At 41.0% G+C, this 27,809-nt stretch overlaps 1 protein-coding gene across 5 annotated transcripts in view; it reads left to right on the forward strand.

Annotated features, from left to right (window-relative positions):
* The window catches only part of DROSHA (drosha ribonuclease III), a 165,528-nt gene that overhangs the window by 97,651 nt on the left and 40,068 nt on the right, over positions 1–27,809 (forward strand). For all 5 annotated transcript variants that reach the window (XM_057708554.1, XM_057708555.1, XM_057708556.1 and 2 more), the window contains 3 exons: positions 6,922–7,029; positions 7,565–7,703; positions 8,618–8,678. In XM_057708554.1, the coding sequence (XP_057564537.1) occupies positions 6,922–7,029; positions 7,565–7,703; positions 8,618–8,678 (308 nt within the window). The remainder of the gene's footprint in view (positions 1–6,921; positions 7,030–7,564; positions 7,704–8,617; positions 8,679–27,809) is intronic.

A 27,809-nucleotide genomic window follows, 5' to 3' on the forward strand; every position in this document is an offset into this window, starting at 1 on the left:
TTCTTTCAGCCTCGCGCTTAGCTTCTTGGTCTCGATTAAGATAGACCTTGGTGGCTACCTCCAGCAATTGACTGATGTTCATCCCAGCAAAACCATCAAGCTTTTGCAGTTTTTGCCGGATATCCCCTTGGGCCTGGCTCACAAAGGCTGCATTAAGCATCCTCTGGTTCTCTGCAGCTTCAGGATCAAATGGGTTGTAAAGGCGGAATACCTCACACAATCTCTTATAATGTTGGCTCGGGCTTTCCCTGGGCTCCTGGAGCACCTCAGTGGTCTTATTCATGTTCATAGCCTTTTCCCCTCCTTCTTTCATCCCACGTAACAGGGCCTCCTGGTATCGTTCTAGCATTTGAAGGCCCTGGGTTTCATTGGGGTCCCACTGGGGGTCTTCCTCAGGAAAATAGCGCTGGGCGTATGCCTGGGTGTTAAGAGTGCCTTCTGGTGAATATTCCTCTAGCCACTGCAGGGCAGCCTGTGTGACTCTGTGGCTCTCTTCGGTGTTAAATAATGTCAGTAAAAGCTGACAACAGTCTGCCCAAATGGGTTTATGAGTTTGAATTATGGACTGCATCAAATCAATCATGGCTTGGGGCTTTTCTGTATACAAAGGGGTATGGTTTTTCCCATTTAGGAGGTCTGTTGTAGTGAAGGGCTGATATACAAATATACATTGTCCTCGCTGCATCTATCCATCCTGATCATAGTAGAGAGGTCCCTGTGTTACCCTCAATGGAGCCTCTAGGGCCGTCCATCTGCTCCGAGTGAAGAGTGGGCTGCCCTCATGTCCCTTCTACTCTCCTGGGTCCAGGGACTTTCCCTTAGGAGATGGTTTGGAGTCTGATGTCTGGGGCATGATGGGTGAGGAAGTTTCAGATGAGTTACAGACCTCACTATTCCTTGTTGAGTTAGTTGCGGGTAGGGGAGGATATAGGGGCACATATGGTGAAGGCACTTCCTCTGGCTGTCCCGCTAGGACTGGCCTTTTTGGTTTAGGCTTGCACTTAGAGGAGGCTATTACCTGTGCCATTAGGATCTTACAGTTTTCCTCTAGGCATGACTGAAGCCAAGGTGGCTTTATCAGGACTACATCCTGTCAAGAGTCTATTTAGGGGAATTCGTCTGGGTATCCCGGGTCTCCAGTCACTACTTTATATATTTTATTGATTAGTTCCCTATCCAAGGAGCCCTCCGAGGGCCATCCTACCCCGAATGATGGCCACTCTACTTCATACAAGGTATGGAGTTTTCTAGGGGTCAATTTAACTTCGTAGTCTCCTGAATATCCCTTTTAAAGTTTTTAATCATGCATTCTAAGGGGGTGGGTTTACTTTGCTTGCCACCCATTTCCTCCCACCCTATCAGATGACATGCACACATGCAAGGGAGGGTAGGAGTAGGAAAATCGGGTTTTGGAAATGCACTTCGTCCGTCTCCGGCCGCTTCCCTCGTGGAAATTTCAGACGTCTCTTAGCATGTGGTGAGACAGAACAAACCCCACGTCAGGATTTCTCCAAAGAGAATCACCTTAAGCCATATGAGGATTGCCACAGAACCAGATCAGGACTCAACACTCGCTTCAATCTTAATTGATCATCTCATTCACTCGCATTCATTCAGCAAGCTCCAGCCCTCCGCCCAATCCTTTCCTTTAACCTTAGAGTCATGGTTTCACCTCCTGCTCTCCCCCTGAGAGGGTCTTGGAGGTTACTCAGGTGACTCTTGGGAGGTGATCAGGCTCCCCTTCCATCACTTAATGGTGGGCCTATTAAACCAAAATGAATCCAGGTTCTTACTGTTGGGCAATTCTCCCTGCACTGGTTCCTGCACCTCTCTGGGTTCCATTGTGCTCTTGGAAGTCTCACCCTGACATGCCGGGACGGCTAGTCTCCTATGGATCAATTGGTCCACTGCTGCCAGGCGATGTCACCAGCCCTGGTGTCCCAGGGCTAACACCCCGGAGACAAGGAAGGTGAAAGCACCATCTCTGTATACCATCTCCTGATCCTGGATGAGCCCCCAGAAATGTTGGGGGAATCGGTAGAGGTAGGTAGGACACCAAGGCTTGCAATACAGGAAGCAATGTTTATTGTACTGGTACGGTACAGGCCCAGTGGATTCACATCCAAAGACTGAGCCCTGAACCAAAGGAAAGTTTCTCCTTTTATAAACCAGTTCCTGCACTTTTTTGAAGCCCATAGCTATGCTTATCTAGGCAAGAGCAAGGTACAGAAGCCAGAGTGCAGACGTTAGGTTTTCCCTTATCTTCTTGACTCAGATGTCTGGGCTGCCCATGGCAGGATCTTTGTGAAAGAGGCCATAAGTTACTTATTCCCTGAGACTTGCATTCTCTTATGTTTGCCTTGTCCTTTCCTGCCTTTGTTATTAGCCTGCCTCAACGGCACTTCCCAATTCTTTATATTTATTAATTTCACTTTTCGTGAGCCTTCATCACTCAAGCTCCTCGAGCCCCAAGTTGGGCGCCACTTGCCGAGGCCAGCTTGGTGACTTGGGGTGAGTGATGGGTGCCTCAAGCTTAAAGAAACACAGACACAGATTTAAGAGAAAGATGGGACCGGGAGACTCAAGACCTCTAGGATCAAGAGCCTCACTGATTGCTGATTGATCCCACATTGCTTTTATTGAGCTCTTGGCATAGCCTAAGGGTTTAACACTCCCAGTTTCATCCCACAATCAAGGTTATCTTTGAAGTAAACAAACAAAGGCCTCACATGACTGGGGGCAATGATCTTTGTTTGCCTCCTGGGTCCCGATTTGAGCTGGGCATGGATTTGAGCTGGGTGTGGAGAACAAAGCAACCCTGGGGGCAGGAGACCTCTTTCAGAAGGATTAAGGGTATGTGCCCCACCCCTATTGGCCCCTCTGTGACTGTGACTGTCTTAGGTTGTTCCTCCCCTGAGGAATCTTACCCGTCTCTGGCTAACCAGCCATCCTCTGGGGCCAAACAGGGTGATATGAGGTGTGCAAGTGAGAAAGGGGCTGCGCCCCCAGAGAGGGTCAATTTTCTGTTTCCATGGTAGCCTATGCCCCCATGGTCTCCACGCCCAGCACCCTTAGTTCCTCCACTGCTGAAGCAGGACATCCTGCATCCAGTTGCTTGGCCCACATACTTTAATTACTTTTAGTAACATTTTCAAGGTTTCAGAAAGACTTCTGAATGTTTTCCCACATTAGTCCCCCTGTCCCTGGTGTTCAACTTTGGTTTTGTCCCTGCTCCTGCATGTGGTCTAACCACCAGAGTCTGGTCTGGAGGCTGCCTTGGAGCTCTTTGGGTCTGTCTCAGTGAGTGTTTCCTTTATTGTTCATCTGCAGATGCAGGTGTGTGGGGAGAGAGAGGCTTTGAGAGTGGCTCCTCACCCTGTGACTCAACAGTAGTGCCCTGCTTGGATCGTGCTAGCCCCAGGGGTGACGCTGAATGTGCAGGCATGCCAGCAGCCATGGGTATAGGAAATCTGGCTTTAGTGTGGTTCTTTACTGGCACCAGGTGCCTGATGGGCAGCCCTCGGGGGCTTTTTTATTACTTTGTGACCAGCAGAGCTTCCTTTATTGTTCATCTCTAGGCTCTGGTATGTGGGGAGATAGAGGGTATAATAGTGACTCCTTCCTGTGTGTGACTCAGCAGTAGTGCCCTGCCTGGGTCATGGGAGCCCTGGTGGTGGTGACAGTGCCTATTGCAGAGGGAAGCTGGTGGGCTCGGGTGTAAGCAGAATGTCTCCAGAGCTGGGCCACTTTGTGGACTTCTTCTGGCTCTCAGCCACAGGCAGAGCAGGCCAGCCCCATCAGGGGGCTTTTTCTATCCCTTGTTGACTGTGACAGCCAGGCCCAGAGGGGGCCTCCCTTTGTTTGTTGCAGGTGCCAAAATAGAGGCTACAACAGTGGCTTCTCTCTGCTGCACGTGGGTCAGCAGTAGTGCCTCGCCACCATGGCCATATAGCTTTCCGCGGTAGGCACTCTCTGCTGCGGATTTCTTCCCTTCTGTCCCCTCAGTCCCTCTCCCCACAGCCAACAATGTTTCTCACCCTGAACCAGTTCTCTGGTTCCCACATTCCAGCTCCCAGACCCCCTGTACAGCTGTGAACCCATGTCTCAGTCCTGGACACACAGAGCCGTGGTACAGACCCTCTGTAGATTTCTCACTCTCTCTTTTCCATTTGCCACAAATCAGCTGCTTCACCCTCTTTGGACAGTCCCAAATGCCTCCCTTCTGACCCAGGGAAATTCCCCATTTTAGAGGGAGTTTCCCCATCAGATAAGGAAGGTTTCCCCAAATTCAGCAATCTTTCCTCTGTTTCAGCTACCCCTGCTGCAGGGTGTAGGACCCATCCCTTTCCTTTCTCCTCTTTCTCCTTTTTTTTTTCCCCTCTGCCCTACCCAGTTATTTCGGGATCTTTGCAGTCCTTTCTGGTGTCCAAGGTCTTCTGCTAGTGTTCAGCTGGTTTTCTGTGGGAATTATTGCATCTTTTGATGTATTCCTAATGTATCTGTGGAGAGAGAGATGCATTCCACATCCTTCTACTTTGCTGCCATCTTGGTTGCTCTTTTTTAATAGAGAATTTGAATAGATTTTAAAACTGCAGTGCCATTTCCTCACAGTCTTCCAAAGGAGCTTTATAAAATGAAAGCAGTTTTTTTAGGTGTGAATGGAGTGGGGAGGAGATGCTTAGTGATTGTCTGTATTTCAACATTGCAAAGATTAATACATTAAAAAACTGAGTTAGAGTCTCATAGATTACCTTGAAACTTGTTTGTCGGGAATACGAGATGGATGTGGGTTATATATACCTTTCCATGGTGGGCACAAGAAGCATATTTACTTAGAAAAACTGCTTCTCTTTGGAGAAAGTTTAGAGGAAGTGGTGAAAGGCCTCACAGCTGTTTCACCTGAGTAAAGGTTAAAGAAAAAAGGACAGGTTGGTTAAGAGAAGATGCAGGGACAGGAATGCCATTAAATGTACATGGGTGAGTCAGAAATTTTCCGTATTCTGGTTGTATTAAAACTAAAATAAGTTCTACAGCCAGAGTGGGAGTAATTTTTGACTCACCCTTGTATTTTGTCCTTTTCCAGGGGTAGATCTAAGTTCAAAGGAGAAAACCTCCAAAGAGACAGATTTGGACTCAATAATAATTTTCCAGTAATCAGAGTACTCTAAAGTTAGTGTTATTAATAGGTAATGACTTATCTCGCACTGGAGGTATTAAAACAACACACCAGTTTGAATTCATACTTTAGAAAGATAGTTACACTGCATAGTCTTCATGAGCCAGCCTGCTTGAGTGCTTAGCATCAACACCCTTGAGTTGGCAATTGAAATGTTGCCATGCCAGATATACATTACTAATAAGGGGAAAACTATCAAATTGTACACTTTAAATATAAGCAGTTTATTGTGTGTCAAAAAAAAAAAAAAAAAAAGAGAGAGAGAGAGGGAGATGCTTACCAAACTGTATTATACTTTGGCCACATGCTTTGTTTCCATATTAAGGTGTTTGCTTTTTTTACTTTAATATAGCACTTATAAAAACAAAGTGGGGAAAATGCCTGTAATTTGGATCAGAATGGTGTATCTCTGGGAAGCCCTCACGGCAAAAAGAGTCTTCATCTTTTTTCTCTTTCACAACTATTATAAGCCTTGCATGTGGAGGTGCTCAATATGTATAAGGTTGAGTCAAAAATTATCCACACTCTGGCACTACAGCCACAGTGTAGATAATTTTTGACTCAACCTTGTATTCTTTTGTTGAACTGGAATGGGCTTTCTGTTGAGGAGAACTTATATTTCTTTATAAGTTAATACAGGAAACTGATTTCTATAGTTTCAAGCAAATCCATTATCATGTATTTTTAAATAGTGCCACCTTAAAATACATCAGAGCCTAAAAGGATATAAAGCACATGTCAGTCATTCCGTGGGCTGTGCCCATCCTCCAGGTTCTGATGAATAGGAATGACTCTTTCATTCTCTTGAGCTCTAGGGAAACATTATTTAAAAGAAAGAAAAAAAGAAAGAAAGAAAGGAGAGAGAGATATGCTTTCCATGAAATTGTCTCCCAGTAAGGAATCTGTAGCCAAATGAAAAGTGATTGAAATAAAAATAAAAGTTTGATGTCCTCAGGTGATTTAACTGTATTGCTGGTTTTATAAAAGTTGTCCTCATGATGTTATATTGAGCAAGTTAAACCTAGAATGGGCTTATGAGATCATCTGGCTGAGAAGTTCTTAACCAGAGGATAGTGATGGGCTTTAGAGGTCTGTGAACTCATTAAAATTCCAAGCAATTTTTGCATGTTTGTGCACATAGGCATTTTCCTAGGGAAAGAATCATTTCCCTTAGATTCTCAGAAGTGTCTTGACCTTGACGAAGTTTCAGAATTTGTGAATTCTAATCCATCCCCTTAGAATTAATGATTGACAAGAGCACACAGAAATTCTTATGACTTCCTTGAGGTTACACTGCTGGGTACTGATCAACCAGAGCTATTCCTAGTTCAATGAGGCCCAACAGGCCTTATTCTAAGCAGCTTTTTGTATTTGCTCATTTAATCCTTTTATCTGTCCTTGAAAGTAGCTACTCCAATTGTCCTCATTTTACAGATGAGGAAACAGAAACAGGTTAAATAACTTGCCCTGAGTCCCATGATGAATGAGTGACAGAGCAGGGTTTGGACCCACACATTCTGGTTCCAGAGACCATACCCTTAACAACTGTAGTCCACCACCCCTCATAGAAGATGTGCCAGGATGCCATGCAGCTGGTAGACTGTTTCAAGACTTTGTGAGATGGAATTTGGCTTTGTGAGATGGAATTTGGGATGTAAAAATGATTCTTGTTTGTTGTAAGATAAATGCAGTATTTTTAATAACTTTTCATAGAGTTAAAAATATTGAAATATGCTTTTTCTTAGCATGCAATGATGTTGCCTGTTTTGACCCATCATATTCGCTACCACCAATGCCTAATGCATCTGGACAAGTTGATAGGATATACTTTCCAAGATCGTTGTCTGTTACAGGTAAGAATTACTCTCCTGTATATTTATATAATAACAAGATAGGAGTAATTCATCTTGCAGGTTACAAATGGAGCACTGAGATTCTCTATTCTGGGAGATGATGACATTTAGAAATATAGCTCTCTCCGTTGCTTTACTCTGATTGCCACTTTCAAATCTTTTTTCTCACTTTTTTTTTTTTTTGAGGCTGTCCCTAAAGAAATAGACTAAAGCTAAAATTTGCCAGTCAAACCTGATCCCTTCTTTCAGCTTTTCCTCCATTATGGCTCCTCTTTCCAGGTGCTGCATATTCTAATTCTTCTCTGAAAGCTGTGGATATTTAGGTTTGTTTGCAGAAGAGGGCTTGCACCAAAGCTCTGGAAATTTGACACGGGAGGAAATAAGATGGAAAGATCAGGGCTTAAAATTTGGATAAACAGATCTCTTTCCTGTTTCATTTGAATAGATGTAAAGATGGTGCTTCTATGCTGAATTTTGTTTGTTTTTGTTTTTATGCTGAGTTTCTAAGACTGAACTTATTTCATTGAAATTTTAGTTGGCCATGACCCACCCAAGTCATCACTTAAATTTTGGAATGAATCCTGATCATGCCAGGAATTCTTTGTCTAACTGTGGAATTCGGCAACCCAAATATGGAGATAGAAAAGTTCATCACATGCACATGCGGAAAAAAGGTACATTTGGATTCCACTCTCTTATTTCGTTCTGTGTCTCCTGTTGTAAATTAAATCCCCACCAGGAGTAGTTCCCTGGTGACTGTTTCATTCTCTCATTCTTTAGTGCTTCCCGAGCCATATGTACGTGGGTAAGTCAAAAATTATCTGCCCTTTGGCTGTGGGGTTTATTTTAATTAACTTTTAGAAAAGAAAAATACATCATTTTTCAACATAATATCCTTGCTTTTCAATACACTTTGTCCATCTGTCAACAAGCTTTTGTATTACATCATTAAAAAATGTTTTAGGCTGAGTTGTGAGCCATGAATGCACTGCTGTCTTCTTGATCAGAAGTGAATCTGGCTCCTTCTTGATGGCTAACACTTGTGTGACCTTGAACTTCTCTATCCATTCATACACACGTCTTCTCGACAAAACACTTTCTCCATACTGCGCACAAAGTCTTTGATAAATAATGGCACCAGGTACACCCACAGACCACAAAGAAACGAATCACTGCACACTGCTCTTCTTTTGTGCAAATCACAAGTGGGCATCCATTTTTGCTCACGCTGCAGTTACAAATGAACTGATGTAACACGTTCACACTTGCACAGCAGTGACTGGGGAGACAGTAGCCTTGAACAGAAAGCACTGATAAGACAGTGCGGCCAACTGAAGTTTTAATATAACCGGAGTGCAGATAATATTTGACTCACCCTCATAATAACCTTTACTTTAAGCAGAGCATTATAATAAGAATGGAGGAATTTTTGAGAAAATTTTCTTTTTCCTATCAGATGTTTTAAGTAACTAAGTTGATCAAACTTGTAAGCATGCAAGTCAAATTGGAGCGAGAGAATTTTCTTTCTACATATCATATGTCCTAGAGTGCTTCTAACAGTATTTACTTGTGATTTTTTTTTAAATAGGAATTAACACCTTAATAAATATTATGTCACGCCTTGGCCAAGATGACCCAACTCCCTCAAGGTAAAGTAGATTTTTTTTTTATAATAGCTTTGTTGAGATATAATTCACATACCATATAATTCACCCAGTTAAAGTGTACAATCAGGATAAAGAAGATGTATGCAATGGAATATTACTCAGCCATAAAAAGGAACCAGATTGAGTTGTTTGTACTGAGGTGGATGGACCTAGTGAAATAAGTCAGAAAGAGAAAAACAAATACCAAACACACATATATATGGAATCTAGAAGAATGGTTCTGATGAACCTAGTGGCTGGGCACGAATAAAGACACAGATGTACAGAACGGACTTGAGGACATGGGTGGGGAAGGGGAGGCTGGGACATAGTGAGGGAGTAGCATTTACATATATATACTACCAAATGTAAAATAGATAGCTAGTGGGAAGCTGCTGCATAACACAGGGAGATCAACTCGATGACTGGTGATGACTTAGAGGGGTGGGATACGGAGGCTCAAGAGGGAGCAGATACGGGGATATGTGTATAAATACAAAGTAAACACTTTGTTTTACTGCAGAAACTAATGTAATGTAAAGCAATTATACTCCAATAAAGATGTATTAAAAAAAAAGTGTACAATTCAGTGGTTTTTGGTATGTTCACAGAATGGTGCAATCATGATCACTGTCTAATTTTAGAGCATTTTCATCACCCCCAAAAGAAACCCCATGCTCTCTATTTCCCTCTGCCTGCCCAGCCCTAGGCAACCACCAGTCTTCTTTTAATCCACTTTCAATCTTTATGGATTTGCCTATTCTGAACATTTTGTGTAAATGATGTCATATGATATGTGGTCCTTTGTGATGGGCTTATTTTACTTTATGTTTAAAAGATTTATCCATATTATAGTATATGTCAGCACTTCATTTCTTATTGTCAAATAATATTCCATGGTATAGGTGTACCATGGTTTATTTATCTAGTCACCTGTTCATGGTCATTTGTTGTTTTTACCTTTTGATTATTATGAATGATGTTGTTATGAATATTTGTATACAGTTTTTAATTTTTTTAATTTAATTAATTAATTTATTTATTGGCTGCATTGGGTCTTCATTGCTGTGGACAGGCTTTCTCTAGTTGCGGCGACTGGGGGCTACTCTTCATTGTGGTGTGCGGGCTTCTCATTGCAGTGGCTTCTCTTGCTGCAGAGCATGGGCTCTAGGCACATGGGCTTCAGTTGTTGTGGCACACGGACTCAATTGTTGTGGCTCGCGGACTCTAGAGTGCAGACTCAGTAGTTGTGGTGCACAGGCTTAATTGCTCCACAGCATGTGGGATGTTCCCAGCTGCAGGATTGAACCTGTGTCCCCTGCATTGGCAGGCAGGTTCTTAACCACTGTGCCACCAGGGAAGTCCCTGGGTACAGGTTTTTGTATGGATGTATGTTTTGATTTTTCTTGGGTATATACCTAGAAGTGGAATTTCTGGATGATATGGTAACTCTGTTTCACCTTTCCTTTAAGGAATTGCCAGACTGTTTCCGAACTGGCTGTACCATTTTATAGTCCCAGCAGCAATGTATATGAAGGTTCTGATTTCTTCACATCTTTCCCAAGACTTGTTATTGTCTGTCTTTTTGAACCTGGGCTGCCTAGTAGATATGAAATATTATCTCATGGTGTGATTCCTGATGGCTAGTGATGTTGAGCATCTTTTCATATGGGCCATCTGTATATCTTTTTTGGAGAATATCTGTTCAGATTCTATCCCTATTTTTAAATATTTATTTATTTATTTATGACTGCATTGGGTCTTAGTTGTGGCCCTTGGGCTTTTTAGTTTTGGTGCACGGGCTTATTTGCCCTGCAACATGTGGGATCCTAGTTGCCCAACCAGGGGTTTAACCCATGTCCCATGCATTAGAAGGTGGATTCTCAGCCACTGGACCACCAGGGAAGTACCCCCCATTTTTAATTGTTTTTTTTCGCTATTGAATTATAATCATTTTTTATGTATTCTGTATACAAGTCCCTTATTAGATGTGTGATTTGTAAAATTTTTTCTCACTCTATGGGTTGTCTTTTCACTCTCTTAATGAAGCACAAAAATTTTAATGAATTCCATATAATAGATAAATTTTGTTGCCTTTGTTTCTTCTGCTTTTGGTGTTATGTCTAAGAAACCATTGCCTAATCTAAAGTCACAAAGATTTACATCTGTTTCTTCTAAGAGCTTTATGGGTTTTTTCTCTCACATTTAGATCTTGGGTCTGTTCTGAGTTAATTCTTATGTATGGTATGACATAGAGGTTCAGCTGTATTCTTTTGCTTGTGGGTATTCAGTTGTCCCAGAACCATTTCTTGAAAAGGCTAATCTTTTGCTACTAAATCATCTTGATTGAAATCACCCTTGTTGAAAATCAGTTGATAGTATATTTAAGGGTTTATTTTTGGATTCTTAGTTCATTCCATTAATCTATATGTCTGTTCTTATGCCAGTACCACACTGTCTTGATTACTATAGCTTTGTAGTAAGTTTTGAAATCTAGAAATGCAAGATCTCTTCTTCAACTTCCTTCTTTTTTTTTTCTCAAGATTGTTTTGGCTATCCTAGACCTATTACACTTCCACATGAATTTTTTAGTTAGCTTATCAAGTTTTGTTTGCAAAGAAGCCGGTTGGGATTTTGATGGGAATTGTGTTGAATCTGTGGATCAGTTTATGAATGATTACCATCTTAATATTAAGTCTTCTGCTTAATATTGTCTTCTGTTCCCTGAACATTAGATGTCTTTTGTTTTTAAATTTGTTGTCTTTAATTTCTTAGTAATGTTTTTTAGTTTTCAGAGTATACATTTTGTATATATTTTGTTAAATTTATTCCTAAGTATTTTATTCTTTTTAATGCTATTATAAATGAAATTATTTTCTTAATTTTTATTTTTGGATTGTTCATTGCAAGGGTATAGAAATGCAATTGATTTTAGATTATTGATTTTGTATCTTGCAGCCTTGATGAGCTCATTTATTAGCTCTAGTAGTTTTAGTGGATTCCTTAAGATTTTCTATATAGATGATCATTTCACCTGTAGGTAGAGATAGTTTTACTTTTTCCTTTCTGGTCTGGAAGGCTTTTAGCTTATTTTCTTAACCTAGTTGCCCTAGCTAGAGTCTCCAGTACAATATCAAATAGAAGTGGTGAAAGAGGATCCTTGCCTTCTTCTTAAGGGAAAACGTTCTTTTATTATTATGTATGATATTAGCTGTGGGTTTTTCATAGATGCCTTTTATCAGATTGAGGAAATTCCTTGCTATTCCTAGTTTGCTGAATGTTTTTTGTCATGAGAGTGTGTTGAATTTTGTCAAATGCTTTTTCTACATCTATTGAGATGATCATGTGTTTTTTTTAATTCATATTTTATTCTGATGGTGTATTACATTAATTGATTTTGGGGTGTTAAACCAACCTTGCCTTCCTGGGATACATCACACTTGATCATAGTATATAATCCTTATATGCTATGTTTAGTTAGAATTTAGTTGGTAAGTATGTTGTTGAGGATTTTTGGTCTGTAGTTTTCCTTTCCTGTGATATTTTTGTCTGATTTCATTATTAGGATAATACTGGCCTTGTGTCATGGGTTGGAAAGTTTTATGTATTACCTTTCCTTATTTCTTGATTTTAAATGATACCTTCATATATTAATATTCTCACTTTTGTGCAGCCTTGAGCCCCTGAAGAATCTGGGAAGGAAGTAGGCTGAGTCTATATAAACTCATTAAAACCCTGGAAAACTGAATGGAAGCAAATGCCTAATGGCCGAGGAGGCTCTGATGTTGCTCTCAGGAGGCTTATCTTTGTGTGTGAGGAACAGCACATTCTATTTTGAAAGCCAGTAGAGGAGATTGCTTGAGGGCGGCTTACTTTTTAAAGTGGGGCACTGAAAAGTTGAATAGCCAGGCTTGTCCCTCTAGGGATCCAGACTTAGATGGATGAAAGGTGGGTAAAGCAGGGTTAGAAGTGACAGAGTCGAGACACTGCTACAGCTGGTAACTGGCCTCCACAGCCAGGCGAGTGCACAGCCGAGCTAGCGCAGCTTCCTTTTCTACCTTTTTCTTCATCTATCACTTTTCTTTTCAAATAGGCTTGCCTTGAGGTTGCTCTCTTTTGAGGTTATCATAAACCAAACTGTCTTTCCTCTTCAATCAAGAAGTAAAAGGAAAGGCAGGATGAAATTTTAAAATTCCAGTTTGAAGATGATCACACGCCTCACTACTGTGTTCTGTGTGAGTCTAAGATCAGAAAAGAACTGTCTAATTAGAGGAGCCCTTAATCGCACCCTCAGGGATAGCGTAGCCATGGTTTCATTTCACTGTGCTATATTGTGGAGTCTCCAGGTGACCAGCTCTGTATTTTAATAAGTGGAACTCTGGGTCCCCTGCAGCCCCTTTAGCAAGGCTGCACACACTATAGACATGTCCTTTTCAATGATGAAAGCACAGGATTAAGTGATCTTTGTCCCATCTACCCCAGCCACAATTGTTGGTATGTAAATTATGTCTTTTGATAACATGGTTTAACCCTCACAGTTTATGTTTTCTTACTGTGACAAAGGGAATGATAGCTGAGAAACTGTGTTCTTTCTGAATTTTCCATTTTGAAAATGATACCACTGATAGAGAAGAAACAGATGATCATTCTTATTCTTTGACTTCTGTCCTGGCCATTGCCGCTTGTACTGGGAGCCCCCTGCCATGTGTCTAAACTTTTTGCTGATGCAGAGTCGACCCCAAATTTCTGTTCAGAAAGAGCCCCCTAGCCTCGGTGGCTGGGCCAGCTGCTGCTGTCCAGTAGCCCCAGCTCTCACAGCCCTGGGAGCTGTAGTGAAGAAATGCAGAGACATTTAATCCAGCAGACGTTTATCCAGTGCCTTTTGAGATCGAGGCAGTTTGTAGGTTGGGTTGGCCAAGAAGTTTGTTTGGGTTTTTCTGTCACTTCTTATGGAATAACCTGAATGAATTTTGGGGCCAACCCAATATTTTATCAGGATCCAAAGACAAGTGAGACAAAGCCCCCACTCACCAGGAGGTGTGACTACCTGGGATGGGCTAAGAGTGCCACAAACAAGTAACTTAATATAAGGGAAGACTCTGCTAAGTGCTTCCTCAAAGGTCAAAAACAAAACACACACAGAACACTACTGTGGGGCTAAGGAGAGCTCTGGTGGTTGTTGAGGGATTATAGGTCAGTTGTAGACTGTGCACTTGAATAATTGAGTTCACTTGAAATGACTTGCCCTCTTCCCTGTTTGTTTCTTAGTTTGCTATTATAAAGTGGGATGCAGTATTCTCTGCTCCTTGGATGTATTTGTATACCTTTGAGACAAACACTATCCAGTTTCAAGTATCAGTGGTTGTATCTCCTCCCAAGCAAGCTTGCTAAGAGTTTTAGACTTGAGAAAGGAAAGAGAGCCAGTGAGTTAGTAGGTTGTTTGGGGAAATCTGTGTCTGTCACTGAAGGTGGAGCAGCAAGGCAAATAGGGGAGCTTGTTGGAATTCTTCCCCCAGGCCCCCTGAACTCCCCTCCTCCCGCCATTGCCCATTTTGCAGTGCAATTAGTGCTGCCTTCACCAGGTCTCCTTTCAGTCTGCCTCTCCAGGCGTCATCTTGCTATTTCTGGAGCCACCATTCTAGTTCTTAGCTGAAACCTGCTTGAAAGCTTTTTGTGATGTCTCGTCACCTACTGAATAAGTCTGAACCTTCCCACCCGGCAATCTCAGCACCCAGTGACCCAGGCCACTCTTCCAGGCACCCCACTCTCTTCCCTGTGGCTCTCTGCACACCAGTAAGACTGAGGGACTTACTGTGCTGTCAGGTGTATCCTTTTCCTTCCCTGAATGCCAGCAGTTATTGTACCCATGAAACGCCCTATGACATCCTGCCCAGATCTGCTGCCATTTGTTTTCTGGTGCATGTTCTAGTTCTCCCAGGTATTATAATTTTGTCATAGTCTGATTTTTTTTTAATTGTGAGCATTTTGAAGGTCTTTGAGCCTACTCTCTTTTTTTTCTTTTTTTCAAATTCTTTTCCTTTTCCAACTAGTGCCTTTCACAAAGCAGGGGCTCAGTCTTAAAGGAAAGAATGCCATTCATGATATTACCTTTATTCCAGGTTATTTACTTGTTGACTAGAAATAGGGAAATGGGGGTGTTAAGAAAGGTCATGGCCAGAGCCATCAGAAGTTTCAGTGGCTGGTTAGTGTCTTAGTTTGATTTGGGGTCAGCTAGCATTTACAAAAAGACACGAAGACTTAAAATTAATAAATAAAAATCTCTCTGTCTATCAAAACTATGGAATAATTAACTTTAAAAAAATTTATTGACTGCATTGGGTCTTTGTTGCTGCACGTGGGCTTTCTCTGGTTGTGGTGAACAGGGGCTACTCTTTGTTGCGGTGGCTTCTCTTGTTACAGAGCACGGGCTCTAGGTGTGAAGGCTTCAGTTGTTGTGGCACACAGGCTCAATAGTTGTGGCTCATGCACTCTAGAGCACAGATTCAGTAGCTGTGGTGCACGGGCTTAGTTGCTCCGCGGCATGTGGGATCTTCCCAGTCGCAGGATCAAACCCATGTCCCCTGCATTGGCAGGCAGGTTCTTAACCACTGCGTCACCAGGGAAGTCCCCAAAATAATTAACTTTGATGGTGGTATCATCACAAGTGAATATGCCACCAATAATCTTTAAAAGTGTCACTATTTAACTACATAAATCTCAGTTGTATAGTTATATTTAACTCATGCACATTGCAGTGAAATGTTACTGCAGAGAAGGTCTCTGAAGGATGAGGCATTTGGTCACATTCAGGTAATCCATGTTATCTGTATGACCTTTGGGAAAGAGAGGCCAGAAGACTGGTAATGGAGAAGTAAGAGACTCAAGCAGCCTTCTTTTGTTTTGTTTTGATTGGTAGAGTCATTGATGGAAATAAATGTGTGAGAATCTATTGGACCAACTGAGAAACACATATGGGCTTTTTATTAATGTATGCTTGTTTAAGGAAATGGTAGTTGCAAAGTATATTTTCAATCAGTTATACATTAATTATTTTGCATTTAAAGCACAGTGACAACATGCATTGAACATATACGAATAGATGCTTAACCTGGGATCCCTGGGTCCAGTTGGGTCTGAAATCTAGTAGCTCTTCTCTCCCCAAGGGTACAGGTAGATGTAAGGAATAGAAGGAATTCCTGAGTTGGGTGGAAAGTTCAATTAACCTGCAAGGACCCTTCTAGCTCTACCCTACCAGTCGCCCCTTGAGGTTTGGAATGCAAAGGTAAGAAAATGTTGTTCGTCCCCTCACTCTAGCGGTTACCCTTGGACTTGGCCCTTCCCAAGGTGGATTTCTATGGAGTAAATTGCACCTTACAGTAATTACTGTTAAAGCGAGACTTGTGTTTTATAAAGTGTTTTGAATTCTTCAGACCAAATGTGCTGTATAAATGTTACAGTTAATCTAGATTTCATAATGCCTCTGTTGATTCAGTTCTCAAAAACAAATGGAATGTTTACTGCTTAGTAAACATCTAATCTTGGAGCTTGCGAGTATTTAAACAAGGGTGATTAAAGAAAGTAAACAATGGAAGAAGGAACAAAAGACTTGCCACTGCAGTCAGCAAGGACCAGCAACTCACTCTGTCCATTTTCTCCAGCTAAACCACTGGGTTAGGAATTGTCCACTATAATAATAAACTAAAGTGGTGTTTAAGCCCCTTTTTTGTTTGTGGCTTATTGCCAGAGTTTAGTCACAATGTAGATACAGAAAAACATATGCTAGATAAGGACAAATTATTTAATGGATGGCAGACTTACTTTTTATTTATTTATTTATTTATTTATTTATTTATTTATTTATTTATTTTTATTTTTTTTTGGGGGGGGTACACCAGGTTCAATCAACTGTTTTTATACACATATCCCCATATTCCCTCCCTTCCTTGACGCCCCCCCCGAGTCCCCCCCACCCTCCCTGCCCCAGTCCTCTAAGGCATCTTCCATCCTTGAGTTGGACTCCCTTTGTTATACAACAACTTCCCACTGACTATTTTACAGTTGGTAGTATATATATGTCTGTGCTACTCTCTCGCTTCTTCTCAGTTTCCCCTTCACCCCCCGCCCCCTCCCATACCTCGAGTTCTCCAGTCCATTCTCTGTATCTGCTTCCTTGTTCTTGTCACTGAGTTCATCAGTACCATTTTTAGATTCCGTATATGTGAGTTAGCATACAATATTTGTCCTTCTCTTTCTGACTTACTTCACTCTGTATGACAGATTGTAGTTCTATCCACCTCATTACATATAGCTCCATCTCATCCCTTTTTATAGCTGAGTAATATTCCATTGTATATATATGCCACATCTTCTGTATCCATTCATTTGTTGATGGGCATTTCGGTTGCTTCCATGTCCTGGCTATTGTAAAGAGTGCTGCAATAAACATTATGGTACAAGTTTCTTTTGGGATTATGGTTTTCTTTGGGTATATGCCCAGGAGTGGGATTACTGGATCATATGGTAGTTCTATTTGTAGTTTTTTAAGGAATCTCCAAATTGTTTTCCATAGTGGCTGTACCAACTTACAGTCCCACCAACAGTGCAGGAGAGTTCCTTTTTCTCCACACCCTCTCCAACATTTGTTGTTTCCAGACTTTGTGATGATGGCCATTCTGATTGGTGTGAGGTGATACCTCATTGTGGCTTTGACTTGCATTTCTCTGATGATGAGTGATGTTGAGCATCTTTTCATGTGTTTGTTGGCCATCTGTATGTCTTCTTTGGAGAAATGTCTATTTAGGTCTTCTGCCCATTTGTGGATTGGGTTATTTGCTTTTTTGGTATGAAGCTGCATGAGCTGCTTGTATATTTTGGAGGTTAATCCTTTGTCCGTTGTTTCATAGGCGATTATTTTTTCCCATTCTGAGGGTTGGCAGACTTACTTTTGAATAAACTTATTTAGAACTATGTCCTTGTATTTTAACACACTGAAAAATAGTCTACCTTTGAGGTTATTAAAATCCTAGACATAGTTCCTGTCTGCCTGCAAGTTTATAAAAGAAATTAAAGTAAAACTTATACCAGTATGACTTCATTCAAAATAGTATATGACTCAAAGCAGCTATTATTCTTTGACTAGTTGTCTTATTATTCTTCAGTTAAGCATAAGACCATCCAAATATGGTTCATCTCCACCCCACACCCCTGCCAGGGTTTCTTGCTTTCCATGTTAAGTAGATTTTCCTGTATAGTACTTTGAACTATTGGGAAGAAAATAAAGTCTTTACCACACAAAGCATATTTTTATTTTACTTGCTTATAGGATAATATCAATTTCTTTATTTTTAAAAACTCACTCTTTCTTAGTTCCCATCATCTCTCAGGACAATAGCTTATTAGGTTTCATGAAATTAAATTAGTAAGTGGGCTTAGAGCTTAATGTCATCTTACCATTAAATGGTGCCTCTCTTCCTTGATACTTCCTCCAAGAAAGATGACAGATGCTTTTGGAGTTCTGGTGTATCTCATAGAGAGCAAAGTCACAGCACTGAGTAGCTTCTATGAGGTTTTTTTTGAGTTATACTTTGTACTCTACCATGGAACTTTTTAGTCACTCTTGGCTAGTGGACTAGCAACAACAACAAAAAATAAAATGTGTTTTAAACTCTAGTATATATTTTGTAAAAAGAAGAAAAATACATTCTAGGACCTAATGCTTCCTTCCTTCCTCCCGCCCTCCATCCCTCCTTTCTTTCTTTCTTTTTCTTCTTCTTCTTTTTTTTTTTTAGTAAACTAAAAAAAAATTAGTGAATTCTTCAGCATAGCCATAAATTATTTTCTCTTGCTTTTTTTTCTTCATTTCCCATTATTGGCTATTAACTGCTTGCCAGAATGCCTCTTTCACATAAATAAAGGCCATAAATGGAAACGACGGTTCACAGTCACTCCAGAAGGGAGAGGAAAGGGCATTTGTCTGGGACAGTGCAGAGGTCCACTCAGAGTTCAAATTGCTGTTGAAAGTAGATAAAATGGATGCGTGCCATGAGACTAGATAAAGAATGGCCTTCAAAGCCGAACAAAGAGAGAACTTGGTGGTCAGCTGCAAGATTTCTTGAGAAGAGGAAGCTCGTTATCAGAGGCATTTAAGGAAGCCCTGGTGTCAGGGAGGTGAGCTGCTGCTCTGGCCCAGGCCCACCCCTTGCCCTCTTTGCTCAGTTCCCAGGGGCTCTGTGCCCTCCTTCCCTCCTCACCACTGTCACCATTCTATCTGGCTTCCTCCCATTATACATCCTGCAACCCACATATTTTCTCTTGCGCGACCAGAACTGAACAAGCACTCAGGTTCTTCACTTGCTTGGCGTTAGACAACACTCAAGTGTCCAGCCTGCTTGAGTCACAGGTTTGTGTCCACCACTTCACAGAGCTTGTCGTTCAGTGGCCTGAGCGATTTCCTTGGGATGAGTCACCGCTCTCTTCTCATCTTACCGAGTCTATTTCTTTATTGAAACATGCTCTACTCTTTGGCTAGAGGATAACACTGGCCTCCTCTTCCTCCCACCGCCATGCCAGTCCTTCTCCTTTGCTAGCTTCCCTTCTGCTTGACCTCAGCCACGACCCTTTCCTGGGACCCCTTGTCTAGCTGCATGCTCTCCCTCAGTAGTGCTGTCCAGTTTCAGCACCTGAAGTCCTGTCTATATATTGACCACTCCTATAGATGTGTTAGCATCTTTGTTATTGCCTGAGAGCAGTGCTAGGTTCATATATCCAGTGTTCTGCTGGATCTCTCCATTTGGATGTTTTATGTACATTTCAAAGTTAACATGTGTAAAATGCAGCTCTTGCCTCTTCCCAAACCTGTTCTACTCTTGCTCTTCCCCTGGTAGTAAATGACCCTGGCACATGAGCCAAAATCTGGGCCTTGACCTTCATTCTTTTCTTTTTGGTTAGCTTCCCAGTCCCAAATATCAGCATCTCTTTTCCACTCTACCTTTAAAATGTCCCCCAAATCTGACTGCTGTTCCCCTCCTCCACCATCACCTCTCCAGCCTAAGCCTCTGTCGTGTCTCATCAGGACCACAGTAGTACCTGCCTCAGTGCTTCATTTTCCTGTGCTCAGTCTCTGCATAGCAGCCAGAGCAGCCTTTAAAAACCAAAATCAGATCATGTCAAGTTTCTGCTCAACCAAAGAGATAGTGATCTACATACACTGACAGAAAGTGGCTAGGCAGGAGGAGGTTTTCTGTGAGCCACCTTCCTGGACAAGGGTTGGTTCACCCTCATGCTCTGACATGAGAAATTTATCCTGTGAGATGTGCGTTCATCATATAATTAAGATATAAATAAAATGCGATCTCTGCACTGAGGGGGGAGAATTAATCTTGATGAGGGACTCAGGCAGGGATTCATGTGGAACTCACATCTTGCTAGACCTTGAGGGATGGGTAGGTTTTCAGTGTGTCTCAGTGCACAGGGGAGAGTGGAAAGCTCCATGGCCATGGGGAGCTTGGCCTGAACAGAGTCACTGAGTGTTTGTGATAATGAGGCTGAAAAGGTAGATTAGGCATATTTTGAAGGACTTCTTTTTCTGGATCCTTGGGTTTTTGTTTTTTGTTTTTTAAAAATTTATTTATTTATTTATTTACTTATTTATTTTTGGCTGCGTTTGGTCTTTGTTGCTGTGTGTGGGCTTTCTGTAGTTGTGGTGAGTGGGGAATATTCTTTGTTGTGGTGCATGGGCTTCTCATTGCAGTGGCTTCTCTCATTGCAGAGCACGTACTTTAGGTGTGCAGGCTTCAGTAGTTGTGGCGTATGGGCTCAATAGTTGTGGCTTGCGGGCTCTAGAGAGCAGGCTCAGTAGTTGTGGTGCACAGGCTTTGTTGCTCCGTGGCACGTGGGATCTTCCTGGACCAGGGATTGAACCTGTGTCCCCTGCATTGGCAGGTGGATTCTTAACCACTGCACCACCAGGGAAGTCCCTTGAAGGACTTTATTTTATTTGTTTGTTTGTTTATTTATTTATTTATGGTAAACCAAGTTCAATCATCTGTATTTATGCACATATCCCCGTATTCACTCCCTCCCTCGACTCCCCCCCACCCTCCCCCCTCCCAGTCCTCTAAGGCATCATCCATCCTCGAGTTGAACTCCCATTGTTATACAGCAGCTTCCCACTGACTATCTATTTTACAGTTGGTAGTATATATATGTCTATGCTACTCTCTCACTTCATCTCAGCTTCCCCTTCACCCCCCGCCCCCCCAAACCTTGAGTTCTCCAGTCCATTCTCTGCATCTGCGTCCTTATTCTTGCCTTGTCACTGAGTTCATCAGTACCATTTTTAGATTCCGTATATGTGAGTTAGCATACAATATTTGTCTTTCTCTTTCTGACTTACTTCACTCTGTATGACAGACTCTAGGTCTATCCACCTCATTACATATAGCTCCATCTCATCCCTTTTTATAGCTGAGTAATATTCCATTGTATATATATGCCACATCTTCTTTATCCATTCATTTGTTGATGGACATTTAGGTTGCTTCCATGTCCTGGCTATTGTAAAGAGTGCTGCAATAAACATTATGGTACATGTTTCTTTTGGGATTATGGTTTTCTCTGGGTATATGCCCAGGAGTGGGATTACTGGATCATATGGTAGTTCTATATTTAGTTTTTAAAGGAACCTCCAAATTGTTTTCCATAGTGGCTGTACCAACTTACATTCCCACCAACAGTGCAGGAGAATTCCTTTTTCTCCACACCCTCTCCAACATTTGTTGTTTCCAGATTTTGTGATGATGGCCATTCTGATCGGTGTGAGGTGATCCCTCATTGTGGCTTTGACTTGCATTTCTCTGATGATGAGTGATGTTGAGCATCTTTTCATGTGTTTGTTGGCCATCTGTATGTCTTCTTTGGAGAAATGTCTATTTAGGTCTTCTGCCCATTTGTGGATTGGGTTATTTGCTTTTTTGGTATGAAGCTGCATGTGCTGCTTGTATATTTTGGAGGTTAATCCTTTGTCTGTTGTTTCATTGGCAATTATCTTTTCCCATTCTGAGGGTTGCCTTCTAGTCTTGTTTATGGTTTCTTTCGCTGTGCAAAAGCTTTTAAGTTTCATGAGGTCCCATTTGTTTATTCTCGATTTTATTTCCATGATTCTAAGAGGTGGGTCAAAAGGACCTTGCTCTGATGTACGTCATAGAGTGTTCTGCCTATGTTTTCCTCTAGGAGTTTAACATTGTCTGGCCTTACATGTAGGTCTTTAATCCATTTGGAGTTTATTTTTGTGTGTGGTGTTAGGAAGTGTTCTAATTTCATTCTTTTACATGTAGCTGTCCAATTTTCCCAGCACCACTTATTGAAGAGGCTGTCTTTTTTCCATTGTATATTCATACCTCCTTTGTCAAAGATAAGGTGCCCATATGTGTTTGTGCTTACCTCTGAGTTCTCTATTCTATTCCATGGATCTTCCTTTCTGTTTTTGTGCTAGTACCATACTGTCTTGATCACTATGGCCTTGTAGTATAGTTTGAAGTCAGGAAGCCTGATTCCACCAACTCCATTTTTCCTTCTCAAGATTGCTTTGGCTATTCGGGGTCTTTTGCGTTTCCATACAAATCGTAAGATTTCTTGCTCTAGTTCTGTGAAAAATGCCATTGGTAATTTGATCGGGATTGCATTGAATCTGTAAATTGCTTTGGGTAGTACAGTCATTTTCACTATGTTGATTCTTCCAATCCAGGAACATGGTATGTCTCTCCATCTGTTTGTGTCATCTTTGATTTCTTTCAGCAATATCTTATAGTTTTCTGCATACAGGTCTTTTGCCTCCTTAGGCAGATTTATTCCTAGGTATTTTATTCTTTTTGTTGCAATGGTAAATGGGAGAGTTTCCTTAATTTCTCTTTCTGCTCTTCCATTGTTAGTGTGTAGGACTGCAAGAGATTTCTGTTCATTAATTTTGTATCCTGCTACTTTACTAAATTCATCAATTAGTGCTAGCAATTTTCTGGTAGAATCTTTAGGGTTTTCTATGTATAATATCGTGTCATCTGCAAAGAGTGACAATTTTGCTTCTTCTTTTCCAATTTGGATTCCTTTTATTTCTTTTTCTTCTCTGATTGCTGTGGCTAAAACTTCCAAAACTATGTTGAATAATAATGGTGAGAGTGGGCACCCTTGTCTTGTTCCTGTTCTTAGAGGGAATTCTTTCAGTTTTTCCCCATTGAGAACGATGTTGGCTTTTGGTTTCTCATATATGGCTTTTATTATGCTGAGGTAATTTCCTTCTATGCCCATTTTCTGGAGAGTTTTTATCATAAATGATGTTGGATGTTGTCAAAAGATTTTCTGCATCTATTGAGATTATCATATGGTTTTTATCCTTCAATATGTTGATATGATGTATCACATTGATTGATTTGCATATATTGAAGAATCCTTGCATCCCAGGAATAAACCCCACTTGATCATGGTGTATGATCTTTTTAATGTGCTGTTGGATTCTGTTAGCTAGTATTTTGTTGAGGATTTTTGCATCTATATTCATCAGTGATATTGGTCTGTAATTTTCTTTTTTTGTGACATCTTTGCCTGATTTTGGTATCAGGGTGATGGTGGCCTCATAGAATGAGTTTGGGAGTGTTCCTCCTTCTGCAGTATTTTGGAAGAGTTTGGGAAAGATAGGTGTTAGCTCTTCTCTAAATGTTTGTTAGAATTCACCCATGAATCCATCTGGCCCTGGGCTTTTGTTTGTTGGGAGATTTTTAATCCCTGTGGCAATTTCCGTACTTGTGATTGGTCTGTTCATAGCTTCTATTTCTTCCTGGTTCAGTCTTGGAAGATTGTATTTTTCTAAGAATTTATCCATTTCTTCCAGGTTATCCAATTGATTGGCATATAGTTGCTTGTAGTAGTCTCTCATGATATTTTGTATTTCTGTGGTGTCCGTTGTTACTTCTCCTTTTTCATTTCTAATTCTGTTGATTTGCATCTTCTCCCTTTTTTTCTTGATGAGTCTGGCTAATGGTTTATCAATTTTGTTAATCTTCTCAAAGAACCAGCTTTTAGTTTTATTAATTTTTGCTATTTCTTCTTTCCTTTCTTTTTCATTTATTTCTGCTCTGATCTTTATGATTTCTTTCCTTCTGCTCACTTTGGGGTTTCTTTGTTCTTCTTTTTCTAATTGTTTGAGGTGTAAGGTTAGGTTGTTTATTCAAGATTTTTCTTGTATCTTGATATAGGACTGTATTGCTATAAACTTCCCTCTTAGAACTGCTTTTGCTGCATCCCATAGGTTTTGGGTTGTTGTGTTTTCATTGTCATTTGTTTCTAGATATTTTTTGATTTCCTCTTTGATTTCTTTAATGATTTCTTGGTTTTTTAATAGTGAATTGTTTAGCCTCCATGTGTTTGTATTTTTTGCAGTTTTTTTCCTGCAATTGATATCTAGTCTCATGGCATTGTGGTCTGAGAAGATGGTTGATATGATTTCAATTTTCTTGAATTTGCTGAGGTTTGATTTGTGACCCAAGATGTGATCTATCCTGGAAAATGTTCTGTGTGCACTTGAGAAGAAAGTGTATTTTGTCGTTTTTGGATGGAATGTCCTATAAATATCAATTAAGTCAAAATGGTCTAATGTGTCATTTGAAGTTTGTGTGTCTTTATTTATTTTCTGTCTGGATGATCTGTCCATTGATGTAAGTGGGGTGTTCAAGTCTCCCACTATTATTGTGTTACTGTCAATGTCCCCTTTTATGGCTGTTAGCATTTGCCTTATGTATTGAGGTGCTCCAATGTTGGGGGCATAGATATTTACCACTGTGATGTGTTCTTCTTGGATGGATCCCTTGATCATTATGTAGTGTCCTTCCTTGTCTCTTGTAATAGTCTTTACTTGAAAGCCTAATTTGTCTCATATGAGTATTGCTACTCCAGCTTTCTTTTGACTTCCATGTGCATGGAATATCTTTTTCCATCCCTTTACTTTCAGTCTATATGTATCCCTTGGTCCGAAGTGAGTTTCTTGCAGGCAGCATATAGAAGGGTCTTGTTTTTGTATCCATTCAGCCAGTGTGTGTCTTTTGGTTGGAGCATTTAATCCATTTACATTTAAGGTGATTATTGACATGTGTGTTCCAATTACCATTTTCTGAATTGTTTTGGGTTTGTATTTGTAGGTGTTTTCCTTTTCTTGTGTTTCCTACTTAGAGAAGTTCCTTTAGCACTTGTTGTAAGGCTGGTTTGGTGGTGCTGAATTCTCTTAAATTTTGCTTGTCTGGAAAGCTTTTGATTTCTCCCTCAAATCTGAATGAGATTCTTGCTGGGTAGAGTATTCTTGGCTGTAGGTTTCTCTCTTTCAGGACTTTCAGTATATCCTGCCATTGCTTTCTGGCCTGCAGAGTTTCTGTAGAAAGGTCAGCTGTTATCCTTATGGGTTTTCCCTTATATGTTGTTTGTTGCTTTTCTCTTGCTGCTTTTAATATTTTTTCTTTGTGTTTAGTTGTCGTTAGTTTGATTAATATGTGTCTTGGTGTATTTCTCCTTGGGTTTATTCTGTATGGGACTCTCTGTGCTTCTTGGACTTGGTTAATTATTTCCTTCCCCATGTTGGGGAAGTTTTCCACTATAACCTCTTCAAATATTTTCTCAGACCCTTTCTTTTTTTCTTCTTCTTCTGGGATGCCTATGATTTGAATGTTGGTACGCTTAATGTTATCACTGAGGTCTCTGAGACTGTCTTCTATTCTTTTTATTCTTTTTTCTTTTTCCTGCTCTGTGGCAGTTACTTCCCCCATTCTATCTTCCACCTCACTTATTCGTTCTTCTGCCTCAGTCATTCTGCTGGTTATAGCATCTAGAGTATTTTTAATTTCAGTCATTTTGTTATCCATTGTTGTTTGTTTTTCTGAGTTCTTATGAACTGTTTCTTGTATTTTCTCTATTTTGTTATCGAGATTTTGTATCATGTTTACTAACATTACTCTGAATTCTTTTTCAGGCATTTTTCCTATTTCCTCTTCATTTATTTGGTCTTGTGGGTTTTTTTCCTGCTCCTTTGCCTGCATGGTGTTTCTTTGTTTCCTCATGGTTGTCCAAACTTTTGGGGTTGCTTGTCCTGGCGATAGAGGTGTTTATAGAAGACTGTCCAAGCCCCAGACTAATGTCCGAGTGTTGGGTTAAACAAATACTAAGTCTAGGAAACACATACATGTATAAGACACACAGTTACTGAATCCATTTGGACATAAGGCTCTGGAAAGACCTGGCAGAAAAACCCCAGTATACTATCAGATATTCAAAGAGAAACCCAACAGAAATTGAAAACCACACAGAAGAAAGCAGAAACAGAAGCAAAAACAAACAAACAAACAAACAAATAACACCTTACACACACAAACACAAATTCAGGGAGATTTTGTAAGCTAGGATCAAATATAAAAAAGAGCTAGAGTACCACAAGACAGAATGGAGATTCTCAGAATGAAATTAGACAATTGTACTAAGAACTAAGATAAAGACAAAAACCTAATATTAGATACCAAGGTGGTGCGTCATCTGGAGAATAGAGCAAGGAGTCTGAGCAGATCGATAGTGTTGCTTATAAGTATGTTAAGATAAAATAAGTTAAAAATGGTTGGAAGACAGGGGAACAGAAGAGTGTAGTGTGACTTGAAATATGAAAATAAAAAGAAAGGAATAGAAATGTATAAAAGATAGAGATGAAAGGAAGGTATGAGAGATATATTGTCCGTACTACCAAAAACTTAGCTAGAAATAGAGGTATACAAAAAGGCAAAAAAAATAAAAATAGAATAAAAAATAGAATTAAAAAAATATGTTATAAAACTTGTAGATCCCTTAGGACTAAGATCTTAATTAATAAAGGAAAAAAAAATAGAGAGAGAGAGAAAAAAAAAACCCCAGAACTGATCCCAGAATAGACCAGTTCAATAGAATTGATACTAATATTTCTGTTTCCTTCAAGTCTCAACTGTAAGTGTCCTTCTACTTGCCTTGAGATGTTTGTATTATTCTGTGACCAGCAGAGCTTCCTTTATTGTTTGTCTGTAAGCGTTGGTATGTGGGGAGGGAGAGGGTACAATAGTGGCTCCTTCCCCTGGGAGTAAGTGAGCAGTGGCACACTGTTGTTTCAGTCGGGTTTGGAGGTACCTGTTGCAGAGGGATGCCAGTGGCTTGTGGCTCTGGGGTAAACAGAAAGTCTCAGAGTTGGGCCTCTCTTGGGGTTTTATTTTTCTCTGCAGCCTCCCTGCTTCTGGCATTCCAAGGGGTTTTAAACTAGCCCCACCCAAGGGCCTGAGGGTCCCTTTTATCCCTGAGCACCTTAGGTGGCCCACAGGGGGTCCCTCCACTGCCCGCTGCAGGCGCCAAAAGAGAGAGAGAGAGGCTATGCCCATGGCTCCTCCCCCCCGCCCATGAGCCTGCAGCATCCAGCCACCATCATGGCCGGGCAGCTCTCAGGGGCAGGCACTCCTCGCCGTGGACCTCTTCCCTCCTGTCCTCTCGGTCCATCACCTTACTGGCAACAATTTTTCTCACCCTGAACCAGCTCTCCAGTTCTCACGCTCCCACTCCCAGACCCTCTGTTCAGCTGTGAATCGACATCTCGGTCTGGAAACGCTGAGCTGCAGTGCGGACCCTCCGTGTGTTTCTCACTCCCTCCCATCTGCCACGGCTCCGCCGTTTCACCCTCTTTGAGCCATCATAGATGCCTCCCTACCAGTTATGTTGGGATCCTTGTGGTCCTTTCTGGTGTCCGAGGTCATCTGCTGGTGTTCAGTTGGTTTTCTGTGGGAATTACTGCATCTTTTGGTGCATTCCCAATGCATCTGTGGAGAGGGATGCATTCCATGTCCCTCTACTTCGTCGCCATCTTTTCTCCCCCTCCCTTGAAGGACTTTAGATGGTAGGTTAAATTTAGAGTTCAGAGTTTGGACTATGGGAAGCTAGAACATTGTACCAAGGCTGATTTTTCAGTGTTCTAACTCTCTAAGAATGTGTTATCCTTTCTCTTGTCCACCTGATAGCAGTGTGGAAAGATTCATAGTCGTTAGGGTGATGCCTCCTTGCTTTAAATCTGACTCTCTGGGGAAGGAAGCCCAGGGTAGA

The sequence above is a fragment of the Hippopotamus amphibius genome, chromosome 15 (assembly GCF_030028045.1).
Source record: "Hippopotamus amphibius kiboko isolate mHipAmp2 chromosome 15, mHipAmp2.hap2, whole genome shotgun sequence".
Lineage (NCBI taxonomy): Eukaryota > Metazoa > Chordata > Mammalia > Artiodactyla > Hippopotamidae > Hippopotamus > Hippopotamus amphibius.